Source organism: Acanthopagrus latus, chromosome 18 (assembly GCF_904848185.1).
Source record: "Acanthopagrus latus isolate v.2019 chromosome 18, fAcaLat1.1, whole genome shotgun sequence".
Classification (NCBI taxonomy): domain Eukaryota; kingdom Metazoa; phylum Chordata; class Actinopteri; order Spariformes; family Sparidae; genus Acanthopagrus; species Acanthopagrus latus.
Window position 1 is genome coordinate 23,904,033 of NC_051056.1, and position 21,276 is coordinate 23,925,308.

General features: G+C 43.5%; 2 protein-coding genes across 2 annotated transcripts in view; one reads left to right on the forward strand and one right to left on the reverse strand.

Annotated features, from left to right (window-relative positions):
* mrpl11 (mitochondrial ribosomal protein L11) overlaps window positions 1–21,276 on the reverse strand; it is a 49,623-nt gene that overhangs the window by 17,993 nt on the left and 10,354 nt on the right. The window contains exon 2 of the mRNA XM_037077309.1: window positions 18,030–18,208. Within this exon, the coding sequence (XP_036933204.1) occupies window positions 18,030–18,152 (123 nt within the window). The 5' untranslated portion in view covers window positions 18,153–18,208. The remainder of the gene's footprint in view (window positions 1–18,029; window positions 18,209–21,276) is intronic.
* Window positions 394–8,040, forward strand: tmem265 (transmembrane protein 265). Its single transcript, XM_037077308.1, has 2 exons — window positions 394–2,529; window positions 5,409–8,040. The coding sequence occupies exon 2, from the start codon at window positions 5,411–5,413 to the stop codon at window positions 6,473–6,475; it is 1,065 nt and encodes a 354-aa protein (XP_036933203.1). The 5' UTR covers window positions 394–2,529; window positions 5,409–5,410; the 3' UTR covers window positions 6,476–8,040.

A 21,276-nucleotide genomic window follows, 5' to 3' on the forward strand; every position in this document is an offset into this window, starting at 1 on the left:
CAGTCGGTGGCAGCATGCTCCTCTAAATCTGTTTGGCATTTTGTCAATAAACACAAAGAAGAAGAAGACGCGCAGCACGCTGTTGTCGGGTTCGTGACATCAGACTGCTCCACCTGGTTAGAGCCGCGGCGTGCACGCGAGAGAGACAAACAATATCAAATCATCCATCTTTAGGAATCTGTTATTGTCGTCAGCCATGAGACGCAGGTAATCATCAGCTGAAAATAATCCTTACTGTGCTTCCATAAAACAGATTTAGTTTTAAATAAGCTTTCAAGACCAAACCTCTGAACTGTCAGAGGTCGAGCTGCATTGTGGGTAAAAGTGTGTGCCAGGTTTTGACAAGAAGAAGAACACAAGGAATAAAAAGAAGTTATCTCTGATTCTGCTGCGTCCATTTATTTATTCATTTTTTTTGGTTTTGTTTCATTGAGCATCAAAAACTGCGATAATGTTACAGAATGCAAAATCAGAGGAGCCCTGATTTGATTCACGTCTCGCACTCCGAGACGACTCAGAGAGAGAAGATCCGAGCGCAGGAGGGGAAGGGATCGAGTCCTCCATGTCTGGCGAGGTCAGCCTCGGGTCTGATGTGTGGCACCGCACACTGTTGACGCCTTTAGCATTCTCGGACAGTCTGTAACCCCATGTGTCCTTCCAAACTTCCCCAATCATGTCGGAAGCAAAAAGTGATGACTGCACAGTACTGTGGACAGCCTGTCCGCCTGGCTGCCCCTCGCCCTCCTCTGCTATTCTCACTGTTCTCCCTTGTCCTTTTTTTCCTGCCTCGTCTCTTCTCCCCCCCCTCTTCCTCTCTTTTCTCTGAAAGTGAGCCAGTGTGCACAATGACCTTCAACCACACCCACGGGGAACAAAAAGAAAACAGGAGCATGGCATCAGGAAGGAGGAGAGAATAGGATAAACGAGAGGACAGAGGAGTGACAGAGGCGAGGAGAAGAAGAAGAAGAAGAAGAAGAAGAGGGGGTGAAGAAGATTAAAAAAAAAAAAAAAAAAGAAAACCTCACGCTGAAGTGAGGAAAATGGAAAATCTCTCTTCTCTTGGAAGCCAGCAGAGCGCAGAGCTGGATCTGACAAGAAAGATGAGTCTCCATCCCCTTTCTCACCAGTCTGATTAAACCTCTCACTCTAAAAAAGAACCCACCGCACCACACAGAGGAAGAGGACTTGAGCCCCCTGGACGTTGGACATTTTAAGAAAGAAAATTGCATCTGTGGTTCGACAAAAGGAACCCCAAATTAATTTCTCCAAACGGAAGACGGCAGCCAGCCTTTCTTCTGAAAACTGTTTCCAAAAGATTCATTTTGGGAGCAGATCTGCCTCAGAAATTCCCAATCCTTCTGTTTAAGTATGCAGTAAGCCGGCTGTAATGAGTTAATCTACAACAGAGGGATGATTTCCTTGTGTGACTAAGACAGTAAGTAGACAGAAGGAGGACTAATTAAAGTTGTAACATCTGCCTTCTGAGCTCTAAATGTGTCTACAGGCTACAAGCATCTTTCGCTCCACTTCCTCGCGCTTTATTTTTATTTTTTTCTAAATTCGGAGGCGAGGAAGGGTAAATAAGGTAAATCTGCCTGCTCCCCGAAAACAATGCAACTAATCTTCCTGCAAGTGGCGTTAACCGTAACCAATGAGTGTACTGTAACTGGGGTTTGCTTTCAAGAATTCATAGCGTCTAACTTCCACAGCTGATGGAGGAGGAGGAGGAGGAGGGAGAGGAGGAGGAGGAGGAGGAGGGACTGGAAGAGGGTGGGAGGTCTGAACTGGAGGCACGTAACATGCTTACAAATGAACAGCACAGCCAAACTCGGACAGCGTGAGTGAGTTTCTCCCCCTTCGCTTCTCTCCTCCTCCTCCTCCTGAGCCATCTTTCCTCGGCTGGATCTCTCTGCGGTCTCCACTTTAACGATTGCGCGTCGCCGCCCGATGCCGCCGCTCCACTTCTGAGCGACTTCCCCCGTCGGTCGCTCCGCGCAGCCGGAGCCCGACAGAGCAGCAGCGGCAAGCAGAGGAGGCAGCAGGAGCAGGAGCAGCTCCCCTCCTCCCTCTCTCCCTCCCTCTCCCTCTCTTTCTCTCTCTCTCTCTGTCTCTCTGTGTCAGAAGATAAACCCCGACAACAGCAGAAGCCGACACTGCGGGAGGTGACAGATCCAGATTCGAGCCTCTGCAATAAAAACCTCGGAGCCATTTGGAAGATATCGGCCACGCCAGATCTGCACGGGAAGAGCAATGGATCTGGATAAGTCTTTTTCTTTTTTTTTTTTTTGTTCTGCTGTAGCGATGACTTTCCCCTCTCGCAGCCTCCTCTCCTGTGCACAAACACCCGGACTGTTGGAATAAGACTTTATTCTCATCAACGCCAATAAAAGCGACTTTATTGGTGGCCGACCGCAGCTTCTCCTGATTCTCCTGCTTCTCCTGCTTCTTTCTTCTTGGGAGGGAAAAGAGAGCACATTTCCCAGCTGTAAATCAAGAGGATCGAGCCAGAGTGCAAGACGAATGGTTTGGGTAACTAAAAAAAAAAAAAAAGATTTTACTTTTACTACCACAGCCTTGCACGGATTAAAAAAAAACCCCAGATTACCTGCTGTGAACGGGGGCAGTTATGAAACAGGTGTTGCAGGGAGAGATTGTTTAAATTGGCAGAGGATGCAAGAAAGAAGGGCTGCGTGCATGCTGGGGCAACAAATGATAAGCATGATTTTTTGGGGGGACTCAAGAGAAAACAAACGTGATAACTCTATACAATAAAAAAAAAAAACAACAGGCCCTTCAGGCAACACTTTGGCTGCTACCTGACAAATCAACAGATGTTTGAGTCACGTGGGTTTTAAGTCTGGGGAGGGGATTTATTCAGCACACTGCCTGGCTCTCTATTAATTAATTAGTTTGCACATTATGGCAGAGATGTTGTCCTGATGCCCTTGGTGCTCCAGTGGAACATGTGAAAACTTGTGAGGGATCCTGGTCTTTGATACAATTAGGAACTCTCTGAGGCGAGTCTGTAGAGATCAACCGAGGGGAGGGGTGGGTGGGCTAATTAATCTCTGCTTCGCCTACCTGGAAAACAAATGCAAGATGCAAACCCCCACCTCACACACACACACACACACACACACACACACACACCTGCACCTGAATTTAAGAGCTTTTTTCAGACTTACAAAGATGGAGGAAGATCCTGTGCGCCAGGTGTCACACATGATTAGCTTTAAGGCGAGAAGTAAGGGAAAAAAAAAAAAAAATCGAACAAATGTCTGAAGAAAAAAAAAAACGAAAATGAACTCATCTTTCACCTGCGCCATTACATGCCGTTACTCGTGCTTAGAGCGAAATGGGTTACCTCACCTTGTCAACAGCAGTGTCACTTCCCAGACAGGAGAATGATGAATTTGGCCGTTATTGATGAGCCGAGTGGACACACAGGCTGTCACCCCGGTCCCTCACTCAGGGCAGAATAAATTACACAGGCGTTGACAGGGAGTCAAAACCCAAATGCGGCCTGACAGCGAGATTTCCAGGGTGAAAATTAAGGCGCAGGTGGAATAACTTTAGAGGCGCGACCTCGAGGAAGAGCCAGCTGCAACGGTGGATGCGAACTTCTCCGTCCCCCTCCCCCTCCCCCCGCAGACTGGGGCTTGTTCCCCGAGAAAAGCAAAACCAAATTTAAATTCCAATATCCTCTCAATCTGTGGCGAGGTTTATTGAATTTTCTTTTGGAAGGGGGGTGGGGGGGGTGGGATGATAATCAAGTTTGCAGTGTGTGGTGAGACAAAAGGCTTCGCAGACAATCAGATATTGCGAATGCTGGCATGATCCACGCCTGTCCTCCCACCATGCCTCCGAGCAGATTAATCAGTGGAGATCGCTCCTTTTCCTCATCTCTTTGATTCATCTGTTTCAGAACAAACCCTTAATGTCTGTGATATTTCAATACCCCCGCTGATGAATACATTTCGATTCATCCGGCCCGGGCTGGCTCGCGAAATGCACGTCCTCACATAAGTGGGTGGAAGTCACTTTGTATCTGCATTTGAGTCTTTTCCTCTTCATCACTTTCACCCCTTCTCCCCCTGAGCTTATTTATGAACTATTACCATCATGCAGTAACACTTTATTAGGAATGTAGACAGCCAAGAGGCCTATTAATCTTTCACTTGCGGTCGTGTGCTCAATCCCGCTTCGCCACACACACGCATTCACACTCTCTAACCCTCTTCTTTAACCCAGTGGAGTTCCTCAGCCCTCTTCAATGATTCACCAGCACAGAGGAGACGGCAGAGCTCCTGCTAGTCTTACAGTGAGGGAAGTGATGCGTCTTCCGTCTGAAAGATATCAATACACACTTTCCACTGGCAGAATTTTCTCACAGGCCGCAATCATGCTGACAATCCCTCGCTCGATCACGCTCAACTGTTGCCATTACGACACATCTGAGCCGGTAATGATTTTATATTATAATGTCATCGATCCAGTTGAGGGGTTGACACCCCCCGAGTGCTGCCGAGCAGATAGCAGACAGTCCGCCGGTCCTGTGCTTTGCTTTTACGGCTAAATACGATAAAGAGATGTCGGTTCGATTACGCCGTAAAGTCAATGATCGTTTCTCACGTTATTCCAATACTGAGGTTTACGCTGTCGGTGCCTGAGATATGAGCTGCAACACACACAAAATAAACCCCTCATATTCAGCCAAATTAGCATTGCCTGCGTGCACTCACCCGGGCGCACACAGTGTGTACACAAAGACACGACTCGAACACATCTCTAAACAAATAGAGAGTTATCAATATTCATCTGAAATGAGAGAGGAATTTGTGATGATTAAAGACTGCAGCACGGCGTGAGAATAAACATGGCAGACTATAGAGGCGAAGAAAGGGCTTTGACAGCGCACCTAGCTGCGTCTGAACACAATTAATTAATAATGAATAAGCAGAGTACAAAAAAAGAACAGGAACCTCAACAACAAACAGGAAGAAAGTATCAGCAGAGAACTTGGGGAAGATTTCCGAATCAAAAAAGCAGTAATCTTAGGACCTTTATGGAAAATGAAGACTGCTTAATTCAAAGCGCTGCAGAGAAAAAGGGGAAAAAAAACACAATTTAACAGGCTCCTCGGCTTGAGCAGCCAGGGTAGATGTAGCTCTGGCCAAAGATGAAGGGCGCTCACTGCTTACTAGGCAGCTGATGTCTTAAACCATAGCAACAAGCATAAAACTATTTTACATCTGGTTTGAGTTATTGCTGCTAAGGAGAAACATGTTCTTATCTTCACATTTCATAGTTTCTCCGAGGACAGATGGCACCGTGGAACGTGACATGAGCCGAGTTTGAATTTAGGCGATGCAAGAGATTTACTGAGCATGTGTGTGTGTCTCTTTCAGGCATGGTGCCCACGCCCCAGGTGTGCGTATCAACCCTGGTCACAGTGAGCACGATGGCAGTGGTCGACCTCTACCTGCTGGAGCAGAGCATGCTGGGATCTCGTGGTCTGCCAGGGCCGAGCGTCTGGCAGTATGCGGCTGTTTTGCTCGGGGACGTGGGCTTCCTGCTCGCGCTGCGCTTCGTGTCGGCCGGTGTGGTGTCGGAGGCGCGGTCGCCACGTCGTGGTTTTGCCAATGCCCTCTGGTTCCTGTTCCTGTCTCTGCTCCAGCTCAAGCTCTTCTTCGTCTGCCATAACTATAGGCAGGAGCGCCGGCCGCCCGACCCGCTGGCCAGAAAGACGCTGACTCTGCTGCTGTCCATCTGTCTGCCCTCCCTGTTTCTCATCCTGACGGGGGCCGACCACATGACGCCGCAGCGCAGGAAGCAGGAGGTGCGGGGGCGGCTCCTGTGGGTGGTGGTGGACCTGCTGGATGTGCTGGACCTGCAGGCAGGACTGTGGGAAGCCCAAGGAGGTGCTGCAGCGGGGACTGGAGGGGTTGCTGAGCAGAGGCTGCCCATCTGGGCCGAGGGCCTGGTCTTCTTTTACTGCTATGCCCTCTTGCTGCTGCTGCCGTGTGTGGCCCTCACAGAGCTGGGAGCCACCGGCCTGCCAGGACAGAGGGGGCCCCGTAAGGAGGCTCTGTACCCTTGGCTCAGCTTGGTCACTATCAATATCTTCACCCTGGCCCTGAGGGGCACAGGCATGCTGTGGTACAGGGACTCCCGTGTGTCCACCGTGTTCCTGGGGAAGAACCTGCTGGCTCTGGCTGTGAAGCTGAGCTCAGCCTGGGAGAAACACAAGCAGGACCGCGCTGCAGCGGGAGCTGGGATTGTGGCTGGAGCAGAACCAGGAGACTCAACACTGCCAAGCCAGAGCTCGGGGCAGGGAGAGGGCCAGGCCCAGGGGAAAGCCCCAGCCTCTCATTATCACTCGCTGTCTCGCTCCCAGAGCCACACTCTCTCCCACGTCAGCCTGGAGCCCACAGAGACGCCCTTAGGACCCTCTTTCATCTCCCACGAACTCTAGAGAGTCACTCCGAACAGGCACGCACGCACAAAAGCATGTACCCACACCCAGAAGTCGAGACAGCCGAGCCAGTATCACATCCAAACAGAGAACTTGTATTGGATTTCAGTACAATGGCGATGGGTACAATGCAGAACTGTGGAAATGCATTTGGCAAGCTTGGCTTTCTGCACATTTTGTTGTACTAAGAATAACTCAAAACGCATTACTGTGATTTGTGTGAGTGTATTTTTAAATTGAACACTGTGAACACATCTATCAGACTGTAAAGAATATTCCAGAAATGTGTGTTGAAGTCTCGTAGTGCTAATTCCCTTTTTGAACGTTCAGACGTGTTGAATTTGTTTCACTGAGGTTTTTCTTCATATTTGGCTTTTTTGCTGTTCCCACATACTTGTATTTGTGATTTACTCATTTAACTTTGGATCCAGTTCGTGTGGTTTGAAAGGACAATTTGATCAACACTCGTCTCATGTTAGATGCCAAAATACAGACTGTGACCTTTAGTGTACAATTTCTCTGTCACTTTAGAGGGCGACCTGCACAGAGAAAAGTTTAATACAGAGAGGAGTGATGATTTATTTTCCCCTTCAGTACCACAGGGACTTGATTCAAAAGCCATCTACGGAGTAAAACTCACTCTGCACATTGCTTCAGTATTTCAATAGAGTCTAACCCAGAGAATCCAAACCTCTTTGGCTAGTGGCCCTTTAAATCAAAGTCTAGTCACGATCCCAAGTGATGTTCCCTTCTTAGATTTTCTTATTTCAGAGGCCTGATGAGGTGAAGCACCTTTTTTTTCACAGTAAAACAAGGCTAGTGAAGAGTCAGACAAACATGATAAACATAGCATTTGTAGAGGATGTTTTCTCCTCATAGCCTATCTCTCCATGTCCTGACCTCCCAGATTTATCATGTACCAGTCTTGCCGTGTCGTGTAAACCAACAGGGGAAACACCGGCTGATAATATAATAGTGATCTGGCAAGAAATATTCATCAGTGAAATCACTCACTGTGGCGTTTGGTTGGAGTGAAATCTTGCAGACTCATGGACCTTGTGCCCGACCATCCCTGCCAAACTGTGTTTGTCTTTTACTTGATTTAAATGCAAAATTTCAGCAAGAGAGATTATTTTAGAGACGTCTGCTGCACCTACACATACTTTAGCTGCTGGTGTTAAAAACCATCCGGTAGCCATTTTAGCACAACAGATTGTGCAAACATGCATAAAGATGCCAACTCTTCATGAAGAACACAGTTTCCATAAATAAAATATTTCAGTGGTGGGGCTTAAAAGATGGGCAATAAGCATCTTTGCATCATCTTAATCCTACTGCAACACAAACTACAGTACAGGTCTATTTTCGTACATTGTTTACAAAGACGGAACACCAGTGTAAGTAATCCTTTTACAGTCTCACAACACATTCAAAATTCATGTTTTGCTGTCTTCTGTCGTCTGTTCTCGTCTCAAAGGTCTATGTTCGTCATTTTCAAAAAGAAGAAGAAGAAACAAACTGTCCCGCTGCCTGTCCAACGATAAAAAAAAAAAAAAAAAAAAAAATCCCTTTTTGCTCCAATTCAAATGGAAGAGTTAAACTTTTTTATGAACTGAGTGTTTCAATAACTGGTTTGTTAATATGTGGGTGTTGTAGTTTTTGGGCACCGTGGGATGAAGTGTCAGTGGGTGTAGAGGGCAAACAGTACGGTCGAGTAGAGCTGCGACAATTAATCGATTGTATGAAAATTAATCACCAGTTATTCTGATTGATCAATTAACTGCTTCAGTCATTTTTAAAAGGAAAAATGTCAACAATTTGCTGGTTCAATCTTCTTAAAGGGGACATAATATGCTCATTTTAATGTTCCTTTCACAACCTTCTCAAAAACAGGAAAAGAAACAAGAAGGCGTAATATGTCTCCTTTAAATTCAAGGATTTCCTGTTTTCCTTTGTCATTTATGATCGCAAACAGAGAATCGAGGGGGTTTTGGACTGTTGGTTGGACAAAATAAGCTGTTTGGAGACGTCACTTTGAGCTCTGGGAGCATTTTCCCAGATTTTTTCACATTTTATGAACTAAACGATTAATCAAATAATCATGCAAATAATCGACAATGACAATAATCATCAGTTGCAGCCCTACAGTCAAGTGCCTTGTTTCCTCATGGAGCTACAAGCCTCTTAGTCGTCATGAGGCGTACACACATCACGTGTACCATGTGGGACTTGGACACACTACCATGTGTATATTGTGACGTTATTCCACAGCTGGCGTCAGCTACACCTTCAGGACAGAGTGCAAACTAATAAAGTGTTTCATACTCGTCTGGTGTTGACAGTTCATTGGCTATTTCATAGGAGCATTATTGGCATTCTGTCGGCCACATATAGGGGAAAAATCTGGAGGAGCCTGTCCGAAATGTTCAAAGCCAAGAGGCCTGAGGGACAAATAACTGCCTCATACTTTCAAAACCTCCATTATATTAAAGTCAATCAGGCCCAGAGAGAAAACTGTGTGTTTTTATGTTTTGCTCAGACTGGAGTTGGTGAAGTGGATGTAAGCCCCCCAAACACATTCAAGCTAGAGAAACTGCGCTCTTTGCTTCATGGAGCGGCACCCTGACAAAAGGCCGTCATTTATCACAATTATGCCAGCGGCCCCATCAGCTCGGATCCTCTCGCAGTAATCCTTGAGTGTGCTGTCGTGTTGTCTGCCTTTAATGCTGAAAGAGAGCAAAGTCTTGACGTGATGGGGTGTGCATGTCAAGAGTTGTAGTAAGAGTGTGTGTGTGTGTGTGATATTTTTCAGAAATGGCTCTTTGGCTAACAGCGGCTGTGAATGCACCCGTCGGCCTCTCCTCTGAGCTTTAATGGTCCTATTAATTGAAATCGAGGCTATTTGTCAAAATGCGAGTGCTTATTCTCGCTGCTTTATGCATGACTTACAGGCTATATTCACAGGATGCATTAAGACTAATGCACACAGTCAGCCACACAAAGAAACTCAGTTAAAGTTTCGGTGGGGGAATTTCTCTGCAGTTCAGGGAGACTTTTGAGGAAAAAAACCACAAAGGAATAACCAGTGTAGTAGACGGCATCCAACTCTCACCTTCCCTCCACCTTTCATCTCCTCCTCCCAGCTCACTCTACATTTCAAACACATGCATTCTAGATGCACTCCCTGTTGGGCAACTTCTCATATTTCTATTATACTAAAAGCAGTAACTGCATAGGCAGCAGCCCCTGCAAATGACTACCTCCTAGAATTTGTTACACCTGTTAAGCTCTAGATACAATGCTCAGCATTTTCCCTCAGCTCCCTCAGACTCTCATAACCTGCTCCTGAAGAAAAAGGGCACAAGCTGCTCTATTTTCTCTTTTCTTTTCGCCGCTCTCCCCACCGCATTCCATTCTTTCCCTCCATGCTCCTGAGCTAATTTCATTCCAGTCTGTAATTATTCTCCTGTACCAAAGCTGTCAGCTTCCCTTTTTGTGTCTCGCGTTCCTTCTTTTATTTCTCTCGTTTGTTTAAATTTGCCCCGCAGCCGACAGGCAGCCTACCTATCTGCACTTCCCCTGTCAAGGGTGGTTAGTCAGAGAGAAGGAAAAAAACCGAGGAGGAGAGGCTGGCTAAGATTAAAGGGCCGGGGCCACTGCCTAAAGCAGAGCGGCTGCCGACTGCCATTTATTTACCGTTTGCTTCGCGCACACAGGGTGAGCTTGATGGAGCACGAGAGTCAAGAGAGACAAACGCACACAACACCCCGCTCCGACAACAGTGACATCCAAACAGTCCAAAAGGAGGCACCTTTAGACAAACATATGGCTTTGTTTTGCTTGGTTGAACACTTGGTTACAACCCATCTCACCTCATTACTTCAGAGGCAACGACAGCTACAGTATGCCTGTGAGCTCAGAGCCACCTTGTCTGCCAGAGACAGCCAAATTTAACGGACAGATGTCTAAATCATTCATCATAGCACACACCATCAGCGCCACAGCTTCTGGAGAGAACTTCAAAGTATATTCCAGGAGAAAGAAATGATGCAAAAGACCCTCTTATGATATGCAATGCAATACTGGTGACAAACGCATACTAATACTGGCCTCAGATGTCGGGGTAACATCAGGCTAAAACAGGAGATAAATACTGGTGAGTTGTTTAAATGATGCAGACATAAACTGAAAACAAACATTTAGTAATTTAATCAGTGAACTGATCGACAGAAAAGTAAACTCTAACTTGATTATTAATTGTTAAGGATTATTTGTCAAACCAAAATACTGAAAAGCTTCTCAAACATGAGGATTTGCAGCTTTTCTCCACTTTAAATCATTATAAAATAAAGATGTTCTGTAAGCGAAAAGATCTTTAAACTGAAGAGACAATACTGAATCAACATTGTCACTGACTGAGTCGGTAGCTTCGAGCGGTGGAGCTTCGCTTACTGGTGACTGACAGCAGCACTGTCAGCTCAACTGTGACTCACACCACGTTACTTCCCCAACACAAGACAATTAAAGCCGCAAAAAACAGTCTTCATCAGAAAACTCATTAACAAAACTCATGTATGTTGATCTTTTACTCAACTGGACTTGGTTTAAACTAGCTGCAGATTGGACTTAACTACTGAACTGAAGACAGCTAGAACCAGCACTGAGCTTGGCTGTATGAACAGTGATGCGTTACCTTCTCAGTGTTAACCACACATAACCTTTACTTTGGTGCGAGAGAGAGAGAAGAGAAATGTGAGGCAAGCCACTGCGCCTGCATCAAGGTGAACAATTAAGAGAAAGAAAAGATGGTTGAGTCTCATTCGCAGGTCAAATACTGACACGTTGGGTCGGCGTCAGAATTTGACTTCCTGTAAATGAGTCTCAACAATTGACTACGCAGATACAGACATTGTAACACACACACAGTGTATAAATACCTGTTATAAATGAATGTGGAGCGAAGAAAAGTAAAACATATATAGAATATAATAGCACAAAATTAAACTAATCACTGACTTAGTTACTACAGTAAATTACTTGAATGTATTTGTCCACTTTCCACGATTAAAACTGAATGTTGTGTCTATGTATCACCAACATATGATATTTTAAAATCAATATTTATTCATCAGTTGATGAGCGAAATTGCAAAAACAGATAACTCATTCTTAAAATGAATATACTCCAGCAGCAGTTTGTTTCCTTGGAGAGCACCATGAGAAAAACATGATTTAGAAAAATGAATCAAAAATGTGATATCTGCTCAAATGAACCCTTAATAGACTTCACCAACGTCTAAGCTGCGTCTATGAAATGAAAAACAAGATATAAAAACATCCAAAGCATCCATCGGTAAATCAATAAGCTTCTGGCTCAAACGGTTCGTATGTGTGCGTGCGTCCATCTAGAGTGTAGCTATGGATGTATCGATGGATGGATGGATGAATGGATGGATGGACGGATGGATGGATGAATAGATGGATGGATGATGGATGGATGGATGGATTTATGGATGAATGGATGAATGGATGGATGTATGGATAGATGAATGGATGGATGGACGGATGATGGAAGGATCTATGGATGAATGGATGGATGGACGGATGATGGATGTATGGATGGATCTATTGATGAATAGATGGATGTAAGGATGATGGAAGGATCTATGGATGAATGGATGGATGGATGTAAGGATGATGGATGGGTCTATGGATGAACAGATGGATGTATAGCTGGATGGATGATGGATGGATGGATGATAGATGTATGGATGTATGGATGATGGATGGATGGATGGGTGGATGGATGGACGGATGGATGATGGATGTATAGATGGATGGATGATGGATGGATGGATGTATGGATGATGGATGGATGGATGATAGATGTATGGATGTATGGATGATGGATGGATGGATGGATGATGGATGGATGTATAGATGGATGATGGATGGGTGGACGGATGGATGATGGATGTATAGATGGATGTATAGATGGATGTATAGATGGATGGATGTATGGATGATGGATGGATGTATAGATGGATGGATTGATGGATGATGGATGTATAGATGGATGGATGATGGATGGATGGATGGATGGATGTATGGATGATGGATGGATGGATGATGGATGTATAGATGGATGGATGTATGGATGATGGATGGATGCATAGATGGATGGATGGATGGATGATGGATGTATAGAGGGATGGATGGATGGGTGGATGATGGATTATAACAGCATTATATTACTTTACTAAAGATTACATACAGGACCTTCACTGTCACCAGCATCCACGAGCATGACGGTGGGGTTTGGTCATCATGAAGATAAACACAGTGTCAGCTGGTCTCTCTTGTCCCCTGGCTTGCACCCTGTTTGGTTGTGCTGTACCAAGTTTACCTTACTTAGCCTTAATTTCCCCCTAAGTTATGTAAAATACATTTATTTTTAACCTCACTCCTTTGTCAAGCCTTGAGCCGGGTTGTGACACTGAACACCAAACTCAGATCACACAGTAAAATTAGGTAGCGCTGATCACATTTGAAAATCAAGATAGTGTTACCGCATATCTTCGCTATACTGCATTTGTCTCTTTGAATGTTTCTGAATCCTGTCTGAGCGAACTGTTGAGCTGCAAAAATAGACGCCCGCTTTCGGTGCTTTGCAACTTTCTTGGGCGTGCTGCTGAAGTGTGAGCCTCGGGCAAATGTCTGCTCATGTTAGCGCTTTAATTCTAATGTAACGCTGAATAGTTTAATGAATAATAATTCCTTGCATGCTATATTTTCGCTCCGTGTGTTTTGAACGAGCACTGCACTAGCACACGCAAAGACAAGCAGTAAAGACTGCAGTGAATACTTGTTGGAGTTAGTAAAGAAACCACTTTCTATACTTTGAGTTGTCACCCATTTGAGCTTCTTTAAACATGATCAAACTCAAACCACAGCGTCTTTGGAAGGGTAACAGAGTTTTTTGGGGGAAGAATGCCTAAAAATACCACACACACACACGACACCCGCTGATGCTGACATAACAGCTCTCACGTCACCCTGACAGGTGTTATATGTGGCAAGAGACACTGAGGAGCGTTGAAAAATTCGCGATTGTTGTCGTTTGGAGTATTCATGTGTGCCTATTGAAAGCTGTCATTAAAAAATATGCCCTCCGTCTGCCATGTAATGCATTTCTGCCAGAGAAAAACATGTTTTTGCAGTGTATGGCAGTTATTGATATGCAAAAATTTGCGCAACAAGTAAAGATAAAAAGTGAAAGAAGTATTCCCAAATCTTGAAGGCAGGATGTGTGTAAACGTGAAGCAGAAAAACTCTGTGACCTTTACAGCTGAGAGTTGAATGACAGAGCGAGCTTCTTAATCTCAGCTCGGAGGTCTCCAGTGTGGCTGAGAGGGAGGGAAGATTTAGCTGAGCCTTAAATATGATCAGTAAAAATGTTAAAATCAATTATACATCAGACTGGTAAACAGTGCAGAGAGGGTAAAATTGGGTTATTACAGTCTCTTCACTTGGCAGCGGTTAAAATTCTGGCTGCTGTATTTTTGAGCAGGAATAGAAGAGGCTGAAATGGGATGAGATTAAAGCGCAGATCCTCTGCTTTGTTATTGGATAGAAAATGTCTGGATGTTTCCCAACTGTATGAATTATTACTGTACTCACTCTGATATTCTTTCAAAAGTGACAGTCACTGTCAAACATCAGTCCAGAGGGCTGTGACCAATGTGTGCAAGACTCCTGCGAACGAGATCTCTTAAACCTGTGATAATATTGTATTGGAGACAAATCAGTGAATTGATTTTTTTTTTTCCCCCACGTGGAAGCAGCAAATACAAGCGCTGAACACACCGTCTGACGCATCGCAACCTTTAAAATTAAATAAAGCAAGCTTGTTTTCAATCAGCTGCCTATTTATCATTAATTTGTATTCCTATTTTTGCTGCCTGGCGAAGGTTAAGTCCAAAATTCACTCTCTCTTTTTAGCTCCGATTGTGGTTTCTTGTTGTTTAGCTGCTAAATGCTCCACTATGTTCAACAGCTAACTGCTCGCTGTGTCTGTCTGCCGTTAGTGCTGAGCAGGTACTGCTCAGTGTTATAAGAGCTTTTTTGCTGAAATCAGCAGCCTGCTACAGCTGAAGAAAAACCCAATATAAGAGCAGAGAGAATGAAAATAAACACAATGAGTTTAAAGAGGGGAGCTGCACAGTTGGATGATAGTTATCGGGGAGTTTATCAGCATTCGGAGGGACAAAGGAGGACTGAGCTTAGAGCAGAGCTGGTGGGCTGGAGGAAGAGCGCTTAATGTTTTCAAGCTAGACAAAAACAAACTATTTCAGTTGTGTTTTGTAACCTTTGCGAGTCACCACACACTAAAAAACAAACAAACAAAAAAAACAGTTGATGTTCACGACCCCCTGAAGCACTGAGACTTTTAACTCCCAGCATCCTGAAAGCGCCAAAATGAAAAATGAGTATTTTTCTGTGTGCTTGTCCAATCTGAACTCTAGTGCAGACACACTTTGACTCTTGCAAACACACTAAACAAAATCTATTTCAAGGAAATGTATATCTCTGGCACAGGAAATGTGATGCCAGAACTATTCCCCAGTCTAGAATCAGTTATCTTAGTGCTCTTGGTGGTAATTCCAGAAAAGTAACAGGTAGCCCCTCAGGTTGGATTAGTTTAACGGCTGAGAAATTCATGGTAAGTAGGTGGTAATTAGAAAGTACCATATTGGGAGTTTCTTTGAAAGTACCTCCTAATTACCACAATAATTAGTTGAAAACAACTCACTTGCTGAGAGAAACTAGTTGGAAATTAAAAAAGGTCAGCAAAGGTTGAGCAGAAAACATATCAACAAATTTAGAGGTAATGATTGTGGTAATTTTGGGGTAATTTCAATGAAATTTCAAATATGCCATTTATTAATTACCACCAACTTATTATGACATTTTCAGATTTGTAAAATAAAGTGTTGATGATCTATTGATTACAGAGTTATCTGTGATGGAACTGAAATGACTCTTAAGATTATCTGACAGCCCATTTGATAAATATAAATCGGCAACTATTTTGATAGTTTAATGGTTTATGGCTTTTTAAGCAATTATAAGCCTAAATGTAGCCAAAATAATCTGTAAATCAAAATTTCAATGTGGATGATTTAAGGGGACCAACTGGCAGAAATGGAATACAATAATCAGGACTATGTTTTCTAGCACAGTAACTAACAATTATCTTAATTGTTTATCAATCTATTGATTATTTCTCGATTAATTTTAGTTGTATGGTTGATAAAATATCAGAAAATGGTGGAAAACTTTGGTCAGTATTTCCCAAAGCCCGAGATCAAGTTCTCGAATGTCTTGCTTTGTCCACAACACAAATATGTTCAGTTTGCAGATACCGCAGAGTAAATTAACCACAAAATATTCACATTTACCAAGCTGGAAACAGAACATTTTGAACTTTTTCCTTAAAAAAAACCCTCAAACTGATAAATCTATTATCAAAACTGCTGAAGTTCTAATGTTTTCATTCATGTATAATCATGTCAATCTAAGAGAGTTGTCTTTGCTACTATTGAATGAGACTTATATTTCGTGTTCGTGTTTATGGTGGGACGAGGTGTGTTCAGCTGGTCGCAATCTACGGCCTCACCACTAGATGCCACTCAATCCTAGACACAGAACCTTTAGTCATTAAAAAAATTTTAAAAATACTAATTGGAACTCCACTATGGGAATATAATAGGTGAAATTGTAACGAGTAGATCAGAAGAACAAGAAACAAAACATAATATAATATATAATACTGTTAAAAGTCACTCTTGGCATTTAATCTGTTTGTAATTAGTAACAGTTAATGTGGCTGTTTAACTATAAAAGTAGATATTGTAACTTTTTTTCTGTATTCTCTCTTTTTTTTGCTCCTGTTTTATTTTCTTCGTGGGCAATAAATGCAAAAGTAATCGATTTTATTATCCTTTGTAAATAAACAGCAACATGCTGGGATACACTGTAAAATCACTATAAACTGTTATCCAACTGTAACATGCTGTAATCCATTTTACGATATATGTGCTGTTAAAATGATTTAAAGTAGATGTGCTGTGGAATAAGCACAATGCTGCCATCCCTGCTGCCTGCACTTTACTGTTATTTTAGAAATTCTTTCAGAAGCGGGTCTGAAATGACTAATATCCGAGCACTAAATCTAAGACCCAGTGCATCAGGAGGTTCAGGTCTGCAGTAATGAACAGATCTTATGTTACACAGTTTATGTTGTGCAGCTGCTGACAGCAGAGTACATCATTTTCAACACAACCATAAAGTAACTGCGCTGTTACTGTTGATGTCAGATAAGAGAAATGTGTTATATTCACTTCGTTTAACTCCCCTCTGACGTTTGCTTTCGCCTGACGTTATTAATCACGACTGGATCTTTTCTGCCAGTTTTTGTTCACTTTTCAATTCTCCTCTCTGGGCGTCGCCATTAAGTCACAGAGATGGATGAGCTGTGAGAATTGATCTGGTTTCTAAGCGAGCAACAGCATCCAAGGCTGATGAGCACTGTCCATTAAAAGAGGCTAACTGGATCTCATCTGTATGTAGGAAACAAGCCGCAGGGTCGCTTTCATTCAATCGCGCACAAGAAACAATCAAACTTCAGGCAGCTGAATGGCCATTAAAGTGGGAGCAGATTGTGCCTTTATGATGTACAATAAAATAAAAAAGTTTTACAAGAAATATCTTAAAACAACACACTTGTGTGATCAGACACAAAGACAAGGTTAATGAGCATCGCCACTGAATAGTTAAGTTACAGAAGGATGATTTTATTTTAGAGTGAGGGATAAATCAGCCTCTGTTATTTTTACCCGTCCGACTCCGAACCATCTTTGTTCATTACTCAATGCTTGACGACCGCTGACTTATTTCATTATTGTACCACCAGCCAATGCATCAGTTTCTCTCGTTGGAATTGGCACCGGTGGTGACATAGTTGTAGCGGTGGATCCCTGAACAATAAAACACAACACAGCCTCAGCTGTCTCTCAGGAGCAGCTGAAGCGGGGAGAAGTATACAAGGATTTAAGACAAAACCTTCACAGGTTAAATCCCATTTCATCAGCTCGCTTGTAAACAGTGAAGCTAATGTGCGCAGACAGTTGGTGTGGATGGAGGTGTTAGTGTCTTTGGCCTGGAAACTGCAAGAAAATAGTTGCAGAGCGAGGCAGAGTGTGGCACCCACCTGCACAATGGAGCTGTGCGACTAGAATAAGAATGGGAATATGAATAGGGCTATGGGAGGAGATGGAGGTGGTGGAGGGGGGTGTACGAAGGGGTGACTCAGGAGAGAGAGGCACCTATGTGATTGGCAAAGAGAAAATAGGGAAGGATCAGGTTGTCTCGCAGTTAATAAGAGCTGTTTGCGGAAGGTCAGTTGATAAAATGAAGCTCTGCTCCTGCAATTAAGTTAATACTCCTGATTACTCGGAGCAGACAGATGGAACAAGAAGTGGATTCGTAAGTACCTGTCCCAGGATGGGGCCGAGTGGGGGCCCAGGGGCTGCTTGTCCTGACCTCACTATCGCCCGGATAACATTGCTTGCATCCAATTTCTTCACAGCCTTGGCTGCCTTTGAGATCTTTGACATCCTGGTCTATCTGGAAATCCTTAAATCTGCCTCCAAGTCAATTGAGAATCCATCCACTGAAAACGTAAGAAAAACAAACAAATTAGTCTTTCAAGAATACACAGCCGCAACAAATCATTTACACGCCGGGCTCATTAAAACATCATACACTCAAGTCGATACTGAAGCCCATGGGCAAAACCCGTGCCTTTCCATTCTGCAGCAGGCGAGTAATTAAAAAAATCTTTGCCTTCGATCCGCTCAGCGAGAGCCACTTTCCTGGAGGTGTTTGCAGTGTGGATCAGCGGCCGACTGAGATGCTCGCCATGAAGATCCCGAGGACTGGCAGGATTTAAACTTCTTTGGAAAAATCATGGCGTGCATGCCAAAACGCCTCCATTGTCTCACCTCCATTTTAGATGTCTCACCAGCGCTGAACTCCCTGTGCTGCAGCAGAGCTTCCTCTGCATCAGTGGAGGTCAAGAGTCAAGGGCGAAGGAGGGATGAGTAACAACAGCAATACATGTGGGAGTGTCATCCTCACATATGACCTCAAAGAGGGGTCGGCTTTTTCATTCCACCTTAAAATGCATTTGCCAAATTAGGAGTCAATTAGTGGAGTGTGGAGAATGGCCTGAACTGCTGGCCTTTCTCTGGGGAGGAGGAGCACATAAAAGCATGCCTATAATCCTCTGCTGGAATAAAAGTGATACTGACACAGCTGTAAAGAAAAGAAGGAACAAAAAAAAAAGATCAATGACTGGAGCCAAGGGACAAACACAAGTTTTAAGGTTGGGGCTTGTGATTCAGGGGAACCCTGCATTCAATAAAAATAAGTACTTGAAGGGAGAGAAGAGGTCCAGCGATGATTCATTGTAGGCAACAGAGGGTATCCAATTAGATCAACAGAAGAGACAGTACCAAAAAGATATATGGGACCTCACGCGGCTTGAGAGCAACACACAGTGAGAAACTGCTCCCGAGAAAAGTTGTGATTCTATCTGGGCTGCTGATTATCCAGCAGCCGTTAAAGTGCAACCACCATGAGGCAATATTTGTAAGAGCATTAAGGTGATACGCATGCTGCAGAAAAAGTCCCCAAATAGAATCCATTTAGTTTGAATTCTCTCAATAGCTGTCTTTAAAATGTAACTCACATACACTGCTGCTTCTCAGAGGTCAATTTCACGCTGCTCGCCTAATGTGTTCGGCTACTTCATTGTGGAAAAATCATGTTGCAGTTCAGATCAATTTCGGAGCCAGTTAGAAAAAATGCAGAGACCTCTATGCATTAAATCTGAAGTGAGAAACCCCTACTTGTTATCAAAAATGGACAGAAAGACTCATGAATCCTTAACTGGCAAGCTGCAGAAACACAGTAGTTTTGAGGTGTCGGGGGGGAGAAGCGCTGCACCAACCAGCACCAAACCGATAAAATGACACAGTGTACCTCCACAGAGAGGAGGCTTAACTGGAGTTTGATGACTGGGAGCAAAAAACAATTAGGGCGAGCATCAAATGTTGGGTTTAATTCCAATTTGGGGCAAAGGGAATAACAGTACTGAGAGTTGGGAAATGACAACGTCATGCTTTAATGCACCGCAACTCCAATCTCTGCTGAAGTATGAATAATAAAACTGCAGTTCCCCTTCGCAAAATGAAAATCACTCATCACAAGGCCAAGCAGTTAACGCTGAATAAGAATTGACCTACATAAGGCATCACAACCACGCTGACAGTATGTGTCACAGTTGAATTTACATTAGATTCAAGGAATAAGCAGAATTAGCTATGCAGCGGCAGGAAACGTGGCAAAATAAGCCTCAATCAGAGCTCAGTTAATATTTTTGCTGTGAATAATCAAATCAAATGCCGCTGTAATTTGAAGGAACAGACACAATTTTGTGCTGCTCTTTAGGCCGAATATTGCATTCCTACGGCAATTACTGGCAACGGTGTTGCAGATAACAAGGAGAACACAGAAAAGGCAATTTGTTTGCACCGTGCAGGGTTGCTGTGTAAAAGCACTTTGTCAGAGCATGCTCGATAAATGACATGCCACAAAACAAGCATTTAAATAACCACCTCATAAAAAGGAAAGCACGGTGAGCTTTAATGGAGAAAAACCAACAAATGTTAGACTGCCCTCCAATTTACTGTTGCACCCAACAACTTCAATCCTATTCCTGTCAGTTTCAAGTTAAATGATTTTCTTTTTTCCTCTGTCCTCACAATTATCTGGTTATCAATTCGAGCCATTTTACTTAATAAATCGCCTGCCACCACCAGAATGCAAACTCTAGATCCAGACTGTGTTTCTCGGGCTATCTGTCGAGGATATCTGGACATTTTTTAAGCTTTCCTGCCGCCTGTCAGAGAAACTACTCGGGATAGAAACACTGTATCTCTGACAGAGGTAAACATGTCAATAAAACTGAGCACTCGGGAGAGAAGCAGGAGGGAAAAATCTCACTCGTCATGATAATATGCAGGTCTATAAAAACTACACTCCCCACGTAAAAACTCATTACATTTTTATCAAAATGTGCCAGGACGGTTTTCACAGACCAGTAACGGCAGCTTTGGTGGTGTGTTTCGGCATAATTAAATCTGACTGCACTTCAAGGAGACAGCTGACTTTGATTAAAGAAATTAATCAGATTGCTATTTACAATGTGAGTTTAATTGCCGCCAGTAAAGCCCACCGCTGTTTGTTGTTTTGGCTATTAGGCTCTCTTTAGTCTTCATTAAGGGGGAACAAGCCAAACAACAAGGAATCCTCTGAATCTGTGATTTGTTTACAAGTCAAGGTTACAGATATCAATCTTCTATAAAAGTGACATTCTTGAAAAATGGCCTCTATAAGATCGCTTTGAGCCGCGAGTCCCAGACCCTCCTCAATATAAATGACACTGACATTGTATCAGCCTGCAGGAAATCATGTCTTCCTCCTCTCCACTTTATATCCTCCGTATCTTTTTACTGCGGTCCGATGAAATAAAAGCTGAATACTAATTGATTTCTCAGCGGGATCAGACTTTGTAGCCGCGACAACACGGAGCAAAAATCTGGTTCAATAACCTTTGTTACACCTTATCTGCCTTCTCATCTTCATATCGCGGCTAAATTGGACGAGAACGAGCGA